Source organism: Mesoplodon bidens (genome assembly GCF_964165515.1).
Source record: "Mesoplodon bidens genome assembly, chromosome: 10".
In the NCBI taxonomy this organism is placed as follows: domain Eukaryota; kingdom Metazoa; phylum Chordata; class Mammalia; order Artiodactyla; family Ziphiidae; genus Mesoplodon; species Mesoplodon bidens.
The window spans coordinates 11486387-11506267 of NC_138172.1; the positions used below are offsets into that span (position 1 = coordinate 11486387).

At 40.4% G+C, this 19881-nt stretch overlaps 1 protein-coding gene across 1 annotated transcript in view; it reads right to left on the bottom strand.

Annotated features, from left to right (window-relative positions):
- Positions 1–413: 413 nt before the first annotated feature.
- The window catches only part of ARL8B (ARF like GTPase 8B), a 59805-nt gene continuing 40337 nt past the window's right edge, over positions 414–19881 (bottom strand). The window contains exons 2-7 of the mRNA XM_081246499.1: positions 17133–17213; positions 15710–15783; positions 14987–15080; positions 3939–4006; positions 3285–3355; positions 414–1385 (exon numbers count right to left, since the gene is read on the bottom strand). Coding sequence (XP_081102625.1) covers positions 1336–1385; positions 3285–3355; positions 3939–4006; positions 14987–15080; positions 15710–15783; positions 17133–17213 — 438 coding nt within the window. The 3' untranslated portion in view covers positions 414–1335. The remainder of the gene's footprint in view (positions 1386–3284; positions 3356–3938; positions 4007–14986; positions 15081–15709; positions 15784–17132; positions 17214–19881) is intronic.

Below are 19881 nucleotides of genomic sequence, written 5' to 3' on the forward strand. Positions count from 1 at the left end.
ACATAAGCAAGTGTACCATAGAGTTTTATCTACTTCAGTGGGCTACGTAACAATTTACAAGTGCTCCAGTTTTAATATGTCCCTTTATGTGCATGGAGATTGCTAAACTACAAAACATGTCCGGGTATGTTTTTATACATCTCTGTATCATAGAAGCAAACAACAGACAGCATCAGTTCCTCACCTCTGTGTGATTATTCAACAACCTGCAGCCGTTGTGCATGATTACATCAGATAAAGCAGGCAGGTCTAGAGTTGTCACAATAAACAAGATGTCTAATGGCACCAGACAAAACAGTGCCAAACCTTACATCGATAAGAGAGAAAAATAAGAATTTTTATTTGTTTATAAGTATCTATTGTGCTGAAAGTCAACTTTATGACTGAATATAAAAAGTCAAGAGTTAGAGTGCCATGCAGCAGCACTGGTTTAATAACTGGAGAGAGAAAGAACAAACAGGTGTTTGAACAGTCTGACATTCTTAACACGTTTTATTGTATTGGCTGGAATGCTCTAAATTCATGAAAGCTTTTGAGAAAATCTTCAATTCCCAACCCCTTAAAAAAAGTGTGTTGAACCAGGAAAAAGAAAAGAAAAAAACTATAGAAGTAATGATCTGGACAGATACAAAACAGCACAGCTCAGTTCCTCCTGTACCCCCAACTGCTACCTGGAGAAGAACTCTCAGAAAGCAGAACGTGTTTAAAATTCATCGCCCAAGATCTTGCCTGTGTAAAGAAGGAACAACAACATTGATCTGGTGCCTCTATTCACTCTTTGCAGACCATTTTTAAAATTCCTAAGGTGTAATTATACATTTCACATGCATTTGTGAGATATGTAAACATTTTGTTTCTATCCCACACGAGTCAGGCTAAAGGTTTTCTAAATACTGTTTGTGGCACTAGAAACTTCATGCTGTATCAAGTCAGTATCAGTATTAAGCTACTGGACTCTATAATGAAATATCATAGACAGACAATTACTGAAAACCAATATAAAAACCTGGCCCAGAAAGACCAGAACAGAAATATGCAATTTTTCTTGATTTAAGGTGGTCAAAAGTGTGTTTTTTTTTTAAAAAAGCTCTACACACTGTTTAAGACAAGTATGTATAAGAAGCCTTTTGGGTGCTGACTTTATCATGACAACTCTAGCTGATTCTTTATGAAGGATTAAGGATACACATCTTCAGCAGTGCACATGAGAAATAAACTCTGAAAAAGGCAATTTCTTGGGTTTAGGAAGGACCATATTCTGGGAAGTACTTCAGAGGAATGGACAATAATTCTAGGATTATAGCCAGGAAGGACTGGAAGACTTCAGGAGATGCTTCAGCTTCTTCTAGATTTTGAATGTTGAATAAGCCACTGAAGTGTGATATCTAAAGGTGGAGGGAAAAAAAGTGAAGATGTTAAGATATCAAAGTTAAGAAACTAACTATCAGAGAATATTTAAAACGCAGCTATTTCAAAGCATATGCTGGGCCTGCCCTCTTCTTTTCTGCCTCTGTACTACTATACTTATATAGATATCTGTATCTATCCTACTATTCTTCATTCGCTGACCTTCAAGGAGTTAATCTGGAAACACAAGAGTCTCCGTCTCCAATTTCAAAGTTAAATTGTGTACAGAACAGCTTGTGCCTTCCTTTATTCATTCAAAAGTTTACTGATTGCCTGTAAGATCAGGTATTGTGTGTGAAGCTCCAGGATGCAAAGAGACGGGAGAACTGCTCTCTGCCCTCGAGGAGCTTTCAGTATGCTGGAAAACATGCAGGTAGTCGTCTGGCTTTGGAGGACAGCCTCCACAGAATTCCAGGCAAAAGAAAGAGCAAAACTCACAGAATAAGCAGAGGCATGAAACTATGTGGAGCTCTGGCTGGATTACAACTGAAAAGATGTGGCTGGATTACAAGTGAAAAGATGTGGCTGAAGCACAGGGATGGGTAAGGGGGTGCCACTCATTGCTACGGCTAGAGCAGGGGTTCTCAAGCTCACCCTCTTCACATTTGGGGCTGGATAATTCTTTGCTGTGCATAGTAGAATATTCTGCAACACCTATAACCTTGACCACAAGACGCCATTATCACCACCCCCCATCCTCAGTTGTGACAAGTAATGGCTCCAGATTATCTCCAAGTGTCCCCTGCGGAGCTCAGCTGTTTTCAGTTGAGAACCACAGGCCTAGAGGGAGCCAGATAACCTTGTATGCCATTCTAAGATGCTCAGAAGTTTGGATTTTATTCTCAAGTCAACAGGAAGTCAATGGAGAATTTTAAGCAGGGAAACCATACTGTTTATTGTAAACTGTAAGTTTATTGTAGTAAGTTCAACAATGGCAACTGAGGAGGGCAACTTGGAAGGCTGCCAGTATAGAGACTATCACAACAGGAACAGGAAAGGGCCGAAGGCCTGAAGCAAATCAAGTGCTGCAGGAATGGAGAGGAATAAAATGAGGAGCATGTTCAAAACACAGAACCTAACAGGACTGACCAAATGCAGTGGGTGAGACAGAATCTTCTGGCCTGAATAAGTGTGTGCGTCATGGAGCTGCTGACTAACAGGAGCTAAAGGAAGAACAGGCTTGGGAAAAAAAGACTAAGAATTCGGCAGTAGGCACACCAAGTTTGAGATGGAGAAGGCAGCACATGGAGATGTCCAGCAGGTAGTTTCAGCTGTACAGATCTGAGGAAGAGACGGACACTGGCAAGACAGCATCGTAGAGGTGGCAACTGAAGCTACCGTGGCCGAGAATAGCCAGGAAAAGCACTTAGACTGACAGAAGAAGGCAGCTAAGCAGGGCTGGTACTTTGCTATGGCAGTCTTAGGAAATTAATACAGACATTAAGTAGATAAAGGGTATTCTGGGCTTATCCTTTAGAGTGCTAACATACTACAGTAATATATTTTGATTTTGATACATGCAAAATCATAATAATGCCTATAGACCAATTTTTGTAAAGTCTTATTTCAAAAACATCATCCTGTTATAATGCACAGCTGGACACTAGCTCTGCAAAAATTAGTACAATAAACTGGTATCACATAATGCTTAACTTCATGTCTCTTTTGCATTTACTTCTTTAAATAGCATGGAGCAGATTCAGGATATTATATTTGTTGTCAAAAGGTATAATGTGTACTCTTCTTCCTGAGGCAAAAGCAATAGTACTTTATAAGGGAAATCACTTAAACAGAAATGGAGATAATAAACAGTAAAAAGCGTGAGACATCCCTTCTAATGATACCCACTTCTTCCACAAACACCAGTCACTTCTTACCTATATTATCCTTTTCTTTGCAAGAAATTGAATAGCAGCAAATTTCTCTATCCTGAATAGCAGACAGATTCCTATAAAAAGCAGAATTAAGAAAATAAGTCTGTGCTTAAAACAACTATCATCTTTTCACTCGCTGCTCAATTTTGCTTGTTTTTTTAATTACTATACAGAATAAATTATTTTACTGATACTAAAATTTTACGGGGACTTCCCAGGTGGTGCAGGGGTTAAGAATCCACCTGCCAATGCAGGGGACAAGGGTTCAAGCCCTGTTCTGGGAAGATCCCACATGCCGCGGAGCAACTAAGCCCATGCGCCACAACTACTGAACCCATGTGCCACAACTACTGAAGCTCGCACGCCTAGAGCCCGTGCTCCGCAACAAGAGAAGCCACTGCAATGAGAAGCCCATGCACCACAACGAAGAACCAGTGCAGCCAAAAATTAATTAATTAATTAATTAATTTAAAAAACAATGTTTGAGAGGAAAGAAAAAATTTACGGGTTCACTTTTCTAGTATGTCAAGTTTACTCCAAAACGTGACTATGATCATTACTGAATAATACAGCAATGCTAAACAAAGCAGTGGGCAAAACGGTATAATTTAGAACCAAATTATTTTTAAAAAACCATCATTCATTCTTAAGACATACATTTTTTCAATTAGCTGTTTCTCATCCAAGGCATTAGGAAGATCTCTCTTGTTTCCGAGTACTAGCACCTTTAAAAAGAAAAGGTACTGAGTAAATTTTACGTAAGAAAATGTCAGAGAAGCATATCATGTGCATATCCGTAGACATTAAAATTAGGATGTTATGTCATGCCATAATTAAATTAAAGTATATTTATGTGACTGGTGGCCTATCTCATTCATTTAATCATTCAAATTAGCATTTACTCTAACTCCTACCATGCAGATGTCCTTAATTCAATATGTGGCTGCCAACTTCTATTTGAAATATTCTAAGTCTACGGTATGCATTCTGCTATTTCTTAATAAATCTTTACCAAGAAGTGAATATGATCTTAACAACCAAGGGTGGAGGAATGAGTTTCAACCATTTTTATCTGTTAGTCATTAATCTAACGGTAAACATGTAAATAAGCCTTTAAAATTCTACACCCATCCTATAAAATATAATGTATAAATATTCTAAGATAATGGATAAGCCTGGGGATCAGGATAAATGCAGTAGCCATAAACTCTGAGAATAAACATCGCCATCTGATTGGTAGATGTGCTTTGAAAAACAAGTAAAGCGGAGAGGGGCGTCCCAATCATCACTCTGTCTTTCCCAGGTAGATCCACATCCTTTCTGCCTTACGAGACGCAAAACCTATGAGTACATATAACGTATTTGATAACATCCTTACTCTGAGTCAACGTTCTCTAAGAAACTGTATCTTTGACCAATCCTAAGAAAGTACACGCCATGTCTACCTTGTCATCTTGTTAAACACTTGTCAAACCTACTTCTTTCACTTAATACACGCTCCTACCCCCACCCCTGACTCCAAACACGGCGACGGATTCTATTTCTAGGCCCTAGACTCTTAGTTCTCACAAAGGAGAAAGAGCCAAGGACAGAGGCAGAGAGCAAGGGTCAACAGGAGCTCTCTGGGGAATGCTAAATCACAGGGGTCAGAGAGCCAAAAGCCAAATCTCAGCACCTTCAGTCAGCCCGTCCTCCCCTCCCCAACTCTTACCCCTCTCCACACTCTTATTTAAGTCACCCCACGTTCTCAACCTGGACCTGTGTGAGTTTTAAAAAATGCATCATGGTCATTTGTGATCAGCTGTCAGTTTTCGGGTTACCTGACATCTTAGCCCTCTTCCTACATTTAAGAAATCTTCCACCTTATGAACCTGCCTCCCAATAAAGCTTCTTGCTTCTGTAGACAATTTCTTTTCCAGCCTTCCTTTCTGCTAGAGAATGGAAACATAATCTAGGATCAACCAAAACTATGAATGCAGAGCCAGTACTGCAAGAAAGTGGGGATAGAGAATCCATTCTGCTAGGGAAGGGGCCTTCCTATCGGAGCAGCTGTGTCTGGTGTTCAGAAACTGCATGACGTCACCACACTTACTCGATGGTGTAAGTCTGGATGTAGTCCTAGCAGCTGCTGAGCCTCCCTTGTTCCAGCCTATTTTCTGAAGATGGTTATGGGCAGCCTTCTCAGAGACTTGGTGAGCTACCCAATATCCTTTCAGTAAATTCCTTTCTACTTAAATCAGCTTTCTACTGCTTGCAACTAAGAACTCTTACGGTGACCAAGATAAGACTGATTTTTTTACTTATGGTACGTAGAACTAGTTGTTAACATAGAAGAAGAAGAATAGGCTATGAAGTCACAAAGACATGGAGTCAAAACCTAGCTGTGCCAATACACTAATGAGCATGTGATCTTGAGTGAATAACAACTGTTACAAAGGAGGGATCACACCATCGACCTCAATACATTGTGAGGAATAACTGAGACGACATACCTCAAGGATCTGACACTCGTGAACTGGTCATGAGGGTAAAGCCTAGTCCTTTTCAGCATCCCTTAGCTCGACAAATGGCACCACCTTCCATCTAACTAAATGAGCCAGGAACTAGGAATTATTCTTTATATCTTCCCATGTAAAACATTACCAAGCCTGGCGGCCTGTCTTCCTAAAGATCCTTCCAGTCTATTTCCTTCTCACAACCTTCTCTACGACCACCTCAAACCATGGTACTCTATTTTGCCAAGACAACTTGAACAGCTTCCTAAAACTGTCCTCCTTATAGTCCCGGTTCAATCCGTTCTTAAAGTGACATCAGAATGATTTACATGATAAATCTCATCATTTAAAAACACCCAGGGAGGGCTTCCCTGGTGGTGCAGTGGTTGAGGGTCCGCCTGCCGACACAGGGGATGTGGGTTCGTGCCCCAGTCCGGGAAGATCCCACGTGCCACAGAGTGGCTGGGCCCGTGAGCCATGGCCGCTGAGCCTACACGTCCGGAGCCTGTGCTCCGCAACGGGAGAGGCCACGGCGGTGAGAGGCTCACGTACCGCGAAAAAAAAAAAAACCAACAACAACAACAAAAAACACCCAGGGAGCTTCAAGATGGCAGAAGAGTCAGACGCAGAGATCACCTTCCTCCCCACAGATACATCAGAAATACATCTACACGTGGAACTGCTCCTACAGAACACCTACTGAACGCTGACAGAAGACCTCAGACCTCCCAAAAGGCAAGAAATTCCCCACGTACCTGGGTAGGGCAAAAGAAAAAACAGAAACAAAAAGTAGGGAAGAGACCTGCACCAGTGGGAGGGAGCTGTGAAGGAGGAAAGGTTTCCACACACTAGGAAGTCCCTTCGCGGGCGGAGACTGTGGGTGGCGGAGGGGAGGGAACTTCGGAGCCACGGAGGAGAGCGCAGTCACGGGTGTGGAGGGCAAAACGGAGAGATTCCCAACAGAGGATCGGAGTCGACCAGCACTCACCAGACCGAGAGGCTTGTCTGCTCACCCGCTGAGGCGGACTGGGGTGGGAGCTGAGGCTCGGGCTTCAGTCGGAGCGCAGGGAGAGGACTGGGGTTGGCTGCGTGAAAACAGCTTGAAAGGGGCTAATGCGCCACAGCTAGCTGGGAGGGAGTCCGGGAAAAAACCTGGAACTGCCGAAGAGGCAAGAGACCATTGTTTCCTGGTGCGCAAGGAGAGGGGATTCAGAGCACCACCTAAATGAGCTCCAGAGACGGGCGCGAGCCGCAGCTATCAGTGCGGACCCCAGAGACGGGCATGAGACGCTAAGGCTGCTGCTGCTGCCGCCAAGAAGCCTGTGTGCGAGCACAGCTCACTCCCCACATCTCCCCTCCCGGGAGCCTGTGCAGCCCGCCATGGCCAGGGTCCCGGGATCCAGGGACAACTTCCCCAGGAGAAGGCACGGTGCGTCTCAGGCTGGTGCAACGTCATGTTGGCCTCTGCCGCTGCAGGCTCACCCCACATCCGTACCCTTCCCTCCCCCCGGCCTGAGTGAGCCAGAGTCCCCGAATCAGCTGCTCCTTTAACCCCATCCTATCTGAGTGAAGAACAGATGCCCTCAGGCGACCTACACACAGAGGCGGGGACATATCCAAAACTGAACTCCGAGAGCTGTGCGAACAAAGAAGACAAAGGGAAATCTCTCCCAGCAGCCTCAGGAGCAGTGGATTAAATCTCCACAATCAACTTGATGTACCCTGCATCTGTGGAATGCCTGAACAGACAATGAATCATCCCAAATTCAGGAGGTGGACTTTAGGAGCAATTACATATAAATATACATTTTTTCCCTTTATCTCTTTTTGTGAGTGTGTACGTGTATGCTTCTGTGTGTGATTTTGTCTGTATAGCTTTGCTTTTACCATTTGTCCTACGGGTCTGTCTGTCCATTTTTTTTTACTTAAAAAATTTTTTTTCTTAATAATTATCTTTTATTTTAATAACTATTTTATTTTATTTTATCTTCTTTCTTTCTTTCTTTCTTTTCTCCCTTTTCTTCTGAGCTGTGTGGAGGACAGGCTCTTGGTGCTCCAGCCAGGCATCAGGGCTGTGCCACTGAGGTGGGAGAGCCAAGTTCAGGACATTGGTCCACAAGAGACCTCCCAGCTCCACGTAATATCAAATGCTGGATATCTCCCACTGATCTCCATCTGAATGCCAAGACCCTGCTTCACTCAACAACCAGCAAGCTACAGTGCTGCACACCCTATGCCAAACAACTAGCAAGACAGGAACACAACCCCACCCATTAGCAGAGAGGCTACCTAAAATCATAATAAGGCCACAGACACCCCCAAAACACACCACCAGATGTGGACCTGCCCACCAGAAAAACAAGATCCAGCCTCATCCACCAGAACACAGGCACTAGTCCCCTCCACCAGGAAGCCTACACAACCCACTGAACCAACCTTAGCCACTGGGGACAGATACCAAAAACAACAGAAACTACGATCATGCAGCCTTCGAAAAGGAGACCCAAAATACAGTAAGTTAAGCAAAATGAGAAGACAGAGAAACACACAGCAGATGTAGGAGCAAGGCAAAAACCCACCAGACCTAACAAACGAAGAGGAAATAGGCAGTCTACCTGCAAAAGAATTCAGAATCATGATAGTAAAGATGATCCAAAATCTTGGAAACAGAATGGACAAAATACAGGCAACGTTTAACTAGGACCTAGAAGAGGGCTTCCCTGGTGGCGCAGTGGTTGAGAGTCCGCCTGCCGATGAAGGGGACGTGCGTTCGTGCCCCAGTCCGGGAAGATCCCACATGCTGCGGAGTGTCTGGGCCCGTGAGCCATGGCCGCTGAGCCTGGATGTCTGGAGCCTGTGCTCCACAACGGGAGAGGCCACAACAGTGAGAGGCCCACATACCGGAAAAAAAAAAAAAAAAGTACCTAGAAGAACTAAAGAGCAAACAAACAGAGATGAACAACACAATAAATGAAATTAAAAATTCTCTGGAAGGGATCAATAGCAGAATAACTGAGGCAGAAGAACGGATAAGTGACGTGGAAGATAAAATAGTGGAAATAACTACTGCAGAGCAGAATAAAGAAAAAAGAATGAAAAGAATTGAGGACAGTCTCAGAGACCTCTGGGACAACATTAAACGCACCAACATTCGAATTATAGAGGTCCCAGAAGAAGAAGAGAAAAAGAAACGGACTGGGGCCTCCCTGGTGGCGCAGTGGTTGAGAGTCCGCCTGCCGATGCAGGGGATACGGGTTCGTGCCCCGGTCTGGGAGGATCCCATGTGCCGCGGAGCGGCTGGGCCCGTGAGCCATGGCCTCTGGGCCTGCGCGTCTGGAGCCTGTGCTCCGCAACGGGAGAGGCCACAACAGTGAGAGGCCCGCATACCGCAAAAAGAAAAAAAAAAAAAAAAAAAAAAAAAAAAAAAAAACTTCCCTAATATGGGGAAAGGAAATAGTTAATCAAGTCCAGGAAGCACAGAGAGTCCCATACAGGATAAATCCAAGAAGAAACGTGCCAAGACACGTGTTATTCAAACTACCAAATATTAAATACAAAGAAAAACTATTAAAAGCAGCAAGGGAAAAGCAACAAATAACATACAAGGGAATCCCCATAAGGTTAACAGCTGATCTTTCAGCAGAAACTTTGCAAGCCAGAAGGGAGTGGCAGGACATATTTACACTGATGAAAGAGAAAAATCTACAAACAAGATTACCCAGCAAGGATCTCATTCAGACTTGACAGAGAAATTAAAAGCTTTACAGACAAGCAAAAGCTAAGAGAATTCAGCACCACCAAACCAGCTTTACAACAAATGCTAAAGGAACTTCTCTAGGCAGGAAACACAAGAGAAGGAAAAGACCTACAATAACAAACCCAAATCAAGTAAGAAAATGGTAATAGGAACATACATATTGATAATTACCTTAAATATAAATGGATTAAATGCTCCAACCAAAAGGCAGAGACTGGCTGAATGGATACAAAAACAAGACCCGTATATATGCTGTCTACAAGAGACCAACTTCAGACCTAGGGATACATACAGACTGAAAGTGAGGGGATGGAAAAAGATATTCCATGCAAATGGAAATCAAAAGAAAGCTGGAGTAGCAATTCTCATATCAGAGAAGATTGACTTTAAAATAAAGACTATTACAAGAGACAAAGAAGGACACTACATAACGATCGAGGGATCAATCCAAAAACAAGATATAACAATTGTAAATATTTATGCACCTAACACAGGAGCACCTCCATACATAAGGCAAATACTAACAGCCATAAAAGGGGAAATCGACAGTAACACACTCATAGTAGGGGACTTTAACACCCCACTTTCACCAATGTGCAGATCATCCAAAATGAAAATAAGGAAACACGAGCTTTAAATGATACATTAAACAAGATGGACTTAATTGATATTTATAGGACATTCCATCCAAAAACAACAGAATACACATTCTTCTCAACTGCTCATGGAACATTCTCCAGGATAGATCACATCTTGGGTCACAAATCAAGCCTTGGTAAATTTAAGAAAATTGAAATCATATCAAGTATCTTTTCTGACAACAATGCTATGAGACTAGATATCAATTACAGGGAAAATTCTGTAAGAAATACAAACACATGGAGGTTAAACAATACACTACTTAATAACCAAGAGATCACTGAAGAAATCAAAGAGGAAATCAAAAAATACCTAGGGCTTCCCTGGTGGCACAGTGGTTGGGAGTCCGCCTGCCGATGCAGGGGACGCGGGTTTGTGCCCCAGTCCAGGAAGATCCCACATGCCGTGGAGCGGCTGGGCCTGTGAGCCATGGCCGCTGAGCCTGCGCGTCTGGAGCCTGTGCTCCGCAAGGGGAGAGGCCACAACAGTGAGAGGCCCGCATACCGGAAAAAAAAAAACAAAAACCTAGAAACAAATGACAATGAGAACACGACAACCCAAAACCTATGGGATGCAGCAAAAGCAGTTCTAAGAGGGAAGTTTATAGCTATACAAGCCTACCTTAAGAATCAAGAAACATCTCAAATAAACAACCTAACCTTACACCTAAAGCAATTAGAGAAAGAAAAACAAAAATACCCCAAAGTTAGCAGAAGGAAAGAAATCATAAAGATCAGATCAGAAATAAATGAAAAAGAAATGAAGGAAATGATAGAAAAGATGAATAAAACTAAAAGCTGTTTCTTTGAGAAGATAAACAAAATTGATAAACCATTAGCCAGACTTATCAAGAAAAAAAGGGAGAAGACTCAGGGGCTTCCCTCTTGGCGCAGTGGTTGGGAGTCCGCCTTCTGATGCAGGGGACACGGGTTTGTGCCCCGGTCTGCGAAGATCCCACATGCCGCGGAGCGGCTGGGCCCGTGCACCATGGCCACTGGGCCTGCGCGTCCGGAGCCTGTGCTCCACAACAGGAGAGACCACAACAGTTAGAGGCCCGCGTACCGCAAAAAAAAAAAAAAAGGGAGAAGATTTAAATCAATAGAATTAGAAACAAAAAAGGAGAAGTAACAACTGACACTGCAGAAATACAAAGGATCATGAGAGATTACTACAAGCAACAATATGCCAATAAAATGGACAACCTGGAAGAAAGGAAAAATTCTTAGAAATGCACAACCTTCCGAGACTGAACCAGGAAGAAACAGAAAATATGAACAGACTGATAACAGCACTGAAATTGAAACTGTGCTTAAAAATATTCCAACAAACAAAAGCCCAGGACCAGATAGCTTCACAGGCGAATTCTATCAAACATTTAGAGAAGAGATAACACCTATCTTTCTCAAACTCTTCGAAAATATAGCAGAGGGAGGAACAATCCCAAACTCATTGTACGAGGCCACCATCACTCTGATACCAAAACCAGACAAAGATGTCACAAAGAAAGAAAACTACAGGCCATTATCACTGATGAACAAAGATGCAGAACTCCTCGACAAAATACTAACAAACAGAATCCAACAGCACATTAAAAGGATCATACACTGTGATCAAATGGGGTTATCCCAGGAATGCAATGATTCTTCAATATACGCAAATCAATCAACGTGATACACCATATTAACAAATTGAAAGAGAAAAAACATATGATCATCTCAATCAATGCAGAGAAAGCTTTTGACAAAATTCAACACCCATTTATGATAAAAACCCTGCAGAAAGTAGGCATAGAGGGAACTTTCCACAACATAATAAAGGCCATATATGACAAACCCACAGCCAACTTTATCCTCAATGGTGAAAACATGAAACCATTTCCACTAAGATCAAGAAAAACACAAGGTTGCCCACTCTCATCACTATTATTTAACAGGTTTGGAAGTTTTAGCTACAGCAATCAGAGAAGAAATAAAAGGAAACCAAATCGTAAAAGAAGTAAAGCTGTCACTGTTTGCAGATGACATGACACTATACAGAGAATCCTAAAGATGCTCCCAGAAAACTACTAGAGCTAATCAGTGAATTTGGTAAAGTAGCAGGATACAAAATTAATGCACAGAAATCTCTTGCATTCCTATACACTAATGATGAAAAATCTGAAAGTGAAATTAAGAAAACACTCCCATTTACCACTGCAACAAGAAGAACAAAATACCTAGGAATAAACCTACCTAAGGAGACAAAAGACCTGTATGCAGAAAATTATAAGACACTGATGAAAGAAATGAAAGATGATACAAATAGATGGAGAGATATACCATGTTCTTGGATTGGAAGAATCAACATTGTGAAAATGACTCTACTACCCAAAGCAATCTACAGATTCAATGCAATCCCTATCAAACTACCAATGGCATTTTTCACAGAACTACAACAAAAAATTTCACAATTTGTATGGAAACACAAAACACCCTGAATAGCCAAAGCAATCTTGAGAAAGAGAAATGGAGCTGGAGGAATCAGGCTCCCTGACTTCAGACTATACTACAAAGCTACAGTAATCAAGACAGTAGGGTACTGGCACAAAAACAGAAATATAGATCAATGGAACAGGACAGAAAGCCCAGAGATAAACCCACGCACCTATGGTCACCTTATCTTTGATAAAAGAGACAAGAATATACAATGGAGAAAAGACAGCCTCTTCAATAAGTGGTGCTGGGAAAACTGGACAGCTACATGAAAAAGAATGAAATTAGAACATTCCCTAATACCATACACAAAAATAAACTCAAAATGGATTAAAGACCTAAATGTAAGGCCAGACACTGTAAAACTCTTAGAGGAAAACATAGGCAGAACACTCTAAGACATAAATCACAGCAAGATCCTTTTTGACCCACCTCCTAGAGAAATGGAAATAAAAACAAAAATAAACAAATGGGACCTAATGAAACTTAAAAGCTTTTGCACAGCAAAGGAAACCATAAACAAGACGAAAAGATAACCCTCAGAATGGGAGAAAATATTTGCACACAAAGCAACTGACAAAGGATTAATCTCCAAAACATACAAGCAACTCATGTAGCTCAGTATCAAAAAAACAAACAACCCAATCCAAAAATGGGCAGCAGACCTAAATAGACATTTCTCCAAAAAGATACACAGATTGCCAACAAACACATGAAAGAATGCTCAACATCGTTAATCATTAGAGAAATGCAAATCAAAACTACAATGAGATATCATCTCACACCGGTCAGAATGGCCATCATCAAAAAATCTACAAACGATAAATGCCGGAGAGGGTGTGGAGAAAAGGGAACCCCCTTGCACTGTTGGTGGGAATGTAAATTGGTACAGCCACTATGGAGAACAGTGTGGAGTTTCCTTAAAAAATAAAAATAGAACTACCATACGACCCAGCAATCCCACTACTGGGCATATACCCTGAGAAAACCGTAATTCAAAAAGAGTCATGTACCAAAATGTTCACTGCAGCTCTTTTACAGTAGCCAGGAGATGGAAGCAACCTAAGTGTCCATCCACAGATGAATGGATAAAGAAGATGTGGCACATATATACAATGGAATATTACTCAACCATAAAAAGGAACGAAACTGAGTTATTTGTAGTGAGGTGGATGGACCTAGAGACTGTCATACAGAATGAAGTAAGTCAGAAAGAGAAAAACAAATACCGATGCTAACACATATATACATGGAATCTAAAAAAAAAAAAAGAAAAAAGAAAAAAAATGATCAGAAGAACCTAGGGGCAAGATGGGAATAAAGATGCAGACCTACTAGAGAATGGACTTGAGGATATGGGGAGGGGGAAGGGTAAGCTGGGACAAAGCGAGAGAGAGGCATGGACATATATACACTACCAAACGTAAGGTAGATAGCTAGAGGGAAGCAGCCGCAGAACACAGGGAGATCAGCTCGGTGCTTTTTGACCACCTGGAGGGGTGGGGTAGGGACGGTGGGAGGGAGGGAGATGCAAGAGGGAAGAGATATGAGGACATATGTATAACTGATTCACTTTGTTATAAAGCAGAAACTAACACACCATTGTAAAGCAATTATACTCCAATAAAGATGTATGTATGTATAAACAAACAAACAATCAAACAAACCCAACCAGTCCCACCCACACAGCCTCTTCTAGTGTCCAGCCCACCGCAAGCTCGCCACACTCCACCCCACCCTCCCCACTCTGCTCTGTGCTCTAGAAACACGGTCTTCCTCCCAGTGCCCCACCTCCTCCTACCAAAGAGCCTCTGCCTGCAACCCCCTTTTCCTCCAGCTGTCACATCCCTCACATGCCTACACACCCCTCACATCTCAGCTCAAGCAGCATTTCCTTGGGGAATCCTTCCTTCTTCCCTCAAGCTACATTAAGTCTCCCCTCTAACTTACAACTCAATAGCCCCTTATACCTCTCCCTTGAAGGACTGATCACAGCCGTATTATTCAAATGATTTCATATCATCTACCTAGTTTCCTACTGAACCATAAGCTCCATGATTGTAGGCAGCATGTCTGTTTCCACTTCTGCTCACTACTATTTCCCCAGGACTAAGCACTGCTCCTACTACATACAATTCAATAAACAGCTGGTTAAGAAATGAATAAACAGCACACTGCACAGTATGTGGCAGATACTCAGTAAATGTAAGCCTTCCAGGCTTTAAAACAAGACATTTTACTGACTTCAAACACAATAAGTAAAAATGTATAATTATACTTGTAATAATATAATTAAAATATTATAGTTATATAATGTAAAATTAACCAGTACTCCATACTCACTGGAATGCCTTGTAACTGTGGTTTATCTAGAAGATTATGTAGTTCATTTCGAGAGGCTTCTATCTTTTCACGATCTGCAGCATCTATCATGTAGCTTTAAAAAAAAAATAAAGTGATCTCAATATGTCTCCACCATATTGTTTGATGATCGCAATTAACAGATGTTTTAATTTTCTTAATTTATACTACTGTAACTGTTCATTAAAATAAAGTCCTCGATTTTAAAAGGCTGGCACCCCAAAATACTTTTTAATAGACTGTTCTACAGATACAAAGTACTATATATAAAATTAGATAAGCAACAAGGATATACTTATAGCACAGAGAATTATACCCATTATCTTTTAATAACCTATAACAGAATATAATTAAAACTACTGAATCACTATGCTGTATACCTGAAACCAACACAATACTGAAAATCAACTATACTTCAATAAAATAAGTACATAGGTAGACTGTTCTTAGGGGGCTAATACATGATAGTAAAACATTTATATCCATAGCTCTTAGCTACATAAAAAACAAACAAAACTCTCATTCTATCATTCTATTTTTAAAGTCTGATGTTAATGGGATTACACTAAGAAAATATCTAAGAAAGACTGTTATTGCCCGAAATAAAAATTGAGCCTTTAAAAGTATGAAAAACAGCGTTTTCCCTTGAAACCTAAACTGACTGCAAGGGGGGAGATGGGGGGGAGGGGCGGGGAAGCAGCTTACACAATAGCGTTGACCCCTCTGCAGTACCGTTCCCACATGCTCCGGAAGCGGGGTTGTCCTCCTATGTCCCAGATCTTCAAATCAAGATAGACAGTTCTTAATAAAGATATTTCAAATAACATATTGAAGAAAAAAGCAGCAGAAGGAGGGGAAAAGATCAAGCAGATATGCTCATTTCCACAATGTTAGAGCCAAACTGCTTTTGAAAAACTTGAGGTCAAACAAGCTCTTAATCTGGAAGTTCCTGGGGCCACTTCTAAACTTGAAGCTCATACTTAATATGTTTACATTAGATCTAATAGGTGGTGCTTGAGCAAAGATTTAGTTTCTGTGCAATACTTTCTTTGCCTGTTAACCAATAAATTTCCAATATTGAAAATACATATTTTTTGAAATAGCACTCTTAGAATCTGCATCATCAGCCATCATCCATATTTGAAGTCCAACACAGAAAAAAACAGTTCATTCAGAATCTATTTAAGTTTAGTTGTCTGATTGGGTATATATTAACATCTAATCATTTTTAGTTATTCTGTACATAACAGAAAACATTCCTACCTAGGTGCTTTTCTTATATAAAATTATTTTACCCATATGAAAGCTACTACCCACAGTAATTTCACTATTATGGCTACTCTGTAGGGCTATGTAAAGGTCTGAAGTCATGATATTTATCTTTAGGAGGCTTCCAATTTAGCCATAGACACTGGAAACATGCATGAAGACATACACGAAAAATGAGCAGCTTCATTAGATAAGCTACAGAACAAATTTAGTAAACAGCTTCTGTGCACCACAAGAACTGGGTAAAATGGCCATAAAGTTCAAGCTACAGAAGTAAACTCCCCCCATGAACAAGGAAGCCAAAAATAATAATACTAATAAATTAAAAAACAGTCCAACAGTCCACAATTCAAACCTATCAAACTTATTCTAGAAACAAAATTATGTTAAACTAGTTAACTTTTTACTGTTTTATAGTTTTAAATTTAGGGCTTATTAGTAAAGAAAGGGAAAACTAGTTTACCATATTGGCTACCACAAATATAATACTAAATTACCAACATTATAAACAATTATTATCTTTCAATATAAAATATCATTCATGAAATAATGTAATAATATCACATTCCAAATACTCTGAAAATGGGATTTTTCTTTCCTAGGAACACCTAAATCCCAAATAATACTTCTGCCAATCCATATGCTAAGTTTTTTATGGGCACTTAACAACATTTCAACACACAGATTTTGATCTATTAGAGCAAGAAAGAAAAAAACTTCATTTACACTCTTTTGGAACATGCCCACTCATTAATTAAGAACTGCCAATACTCATGTAAAATGCAAAGAAACGAACAGAAAAATTCCTAGTTTGTATCTGCTAACAATGTAACTCAAGTATGGCAAGAAGCTGACGTACCTTTATTGTGACGTTACCTTTAGTTACTTTCCTCATGTTGAAGCCCACTGTAGGTATCATATCTTCACTGAATTGACCTGACTGAAAGAAAACATTTTTAGATTAATCGTTGTTTATAAAAACATGTAACACTGCAAACCTTTCACATCAACATTACTCTGTACCCATCTTAGCAAATAACTAATTTTTTAGTGATGATAACAAATACCTTAAGAAAACACTCTTAATAGCCATAAATCTTGAAGAGGTGCCTTATTTTTTTCATTCAAAGACATAGTCTTCCATTAAAGATACTTCTGAAACTACTATAATTTTTTACGTATTTTTAAGTTTAAGAAATACTGTACAACTACATATGAACATTTATTAATTCGTGCACCTATACGTGAATTTTTGCATACAAGGTACAAGTAAATCAGAAGGAAAAGTTCAAAGTTTTCTATTTTTAGGATGGAAATTATTTTGACAATACTGTTAAAATTCACTGTTGCTTTTCTGAGTCAGTCTTTTAACAAGGCTTATAAAATGTTTTCTTCATAAACATGATCCTCCCTTACGTAATCAATTATATTCTCTTTTTGGTTTCTGACATTCCTGTCAGAGGACTAAAATTAAATATCTTCTAACAGTATTTATATTTTTAAATTTAAAATGTTCACCCATCTAGGATTTGATTACACAATGCAAGAAAGGTCCTTTTTACAAATGTATAGCCTATAATCACCTCACTCCTCATTTAAAACTTATGTATTTATTTATTATTTATTTTTGGCTGTGTTGGGTCCTCACTGCTGCGCACAGGCTTTCTCTAGTTGCAGCGAGTTGGGGCTACTCTTCATTGTGGTGCACAGACTTCTCATTGCAGTGGTTTCTCTTGCTGCAGAGAACGGGCTCTAGGTGCGCGGGCTTCAGTAGTTGTGGCACGCGGGCTCAGTAGCTGTGGCTTGGGGGCTCTAGAGCGCAGGCTCAGTAGTTGTGGCGCACAGACCCAGCTGCTCCGCAGCATGTTGGGTCTTCCTGGACCAGGGCTCCAACCCGTGTCCCCTGCATTGGCAGGCGGATTCCTAACCACTACGCCACCAGGGAAGCCCTCACTCCTCATTTAAAAATCCACACTTTCCAGGCTTCCCTGGTGGCGCAGTGGTTGAGAGTCCGCCTGCCGATGCAGGGGACACGGGTTCGTGCCCCGGTCCGGGAGGATCCCACGTGCCGTGGAGCGGCTGGGCCCGTGAGCCATGGCTGCTGGGCCTGCGCGTCCGGAGCCTGTGCTCCACGACGGGAGAGGCCACAACAGTGAGAGGCCCGCGTACCACAAAAAAAAAAAAAAAAAAAAAAAAAAAAATCCACACTTTCCTAACTAGATTGATGTGATACGCCAAATTCCATATAGAGACAGTTCTATATCTGAGTCTTCAATTCTTTTCCATTACTCTGTTTAGTTCTAATTGGAAATAAATTAGGACTACATGAATTACTGTAGCTTATCCTATATATTATTCTATATAGCAGATCAAGAAGTGGAATGTTCAGGAATGTGTTTCATCTCTCGCATTTGAAATAAACTTTAGAAATTAATAATTCTCTTAAAATACTAACTGCCCTTTATCAACTCTTGATACTTAACCAAGTCTCTCCACCGAGGCACATGGTTTGTCCACTCAAACATTAAAATCCCTTATATCCTTCAGTGAAGTATCATAATTCTCTCCTAACAGGTCTTCCATCTTTCTTGTCATATTCTTTATTTTGACTGCAATTATGAAGTACACCTAATGAGTCACAATTGATACTGATTTTATATATTTACATATTCGTATATTTTATTTGCCAAATGTTTATTTCTCCAGTGATCTCTTATTTATTAGGTATAGCTCGGGATTATGAAATGTATCAACTTGGGAGTAATTAAACATATGGAACTATTTTCAAGGCCCTAACACTGGCCAATTGTTTGCCAAACATTCATTCCAAAACTGTCTACAAGTACCAATTGTACCAAGCACAATGAATTCCAATTTTACAAATTAATTTCTTCTATATAACCCCAAAAGTGTTCTACTTTTTAAATTTTTCCCCTCCTGTTCAGTGGAGTTTGGGCTAATCTCAAAAAGAAAATGTGAAAGAGAGAGGAGAAAGAGAGAGAGAGAGAGAGAGAGAAACGAAAGAAGGAAGGGAGGGAGGGAGGGAGAGAGAGAGAGGGGGAGAGAGAGAGAGAGAGAGAAAGAAAAAGAAAGAAGGAAGGAAGGAAGGAAGGAAGGAAAGAAAGAAAGAAAGAAAGAAAGAAAGAAAGAAAGAAAGAAAGAAAGAAAGAAAGAAAGAAAGAAAGAAAGAAAGAAAGAAAGAAAGAAAAGAAAAGAAAAAGGACAGAAAAAAGAAAGAGAAAGGAAGAAAGTTAACACAACCATAATCACTACTTTATACATACAGACATTATAATTTTCAGAACTTTCACACATATATTTATATGTGTGAAGATCTAGTCATGATATCAAAACTAGCCATAACACAAGAACAAAAAATATAACCTGATTAAAAATGGGCAAAGGCAAAACCAAAGGCATAATCTACGAAAGAAACAATAAGATAACTTCATTAAAAACTTCTGCTCTGCAAAAGACAATGCCAAGAGACTCAGAAAACAAGCCACAGAGTAAGAGAAAAATATGTGCAAAAGATATTCTATAAAGGACTGTTATGGGAAATATACAAAGAACTTTTAAAACTCAGCAATACGAAAACAAACAATCCA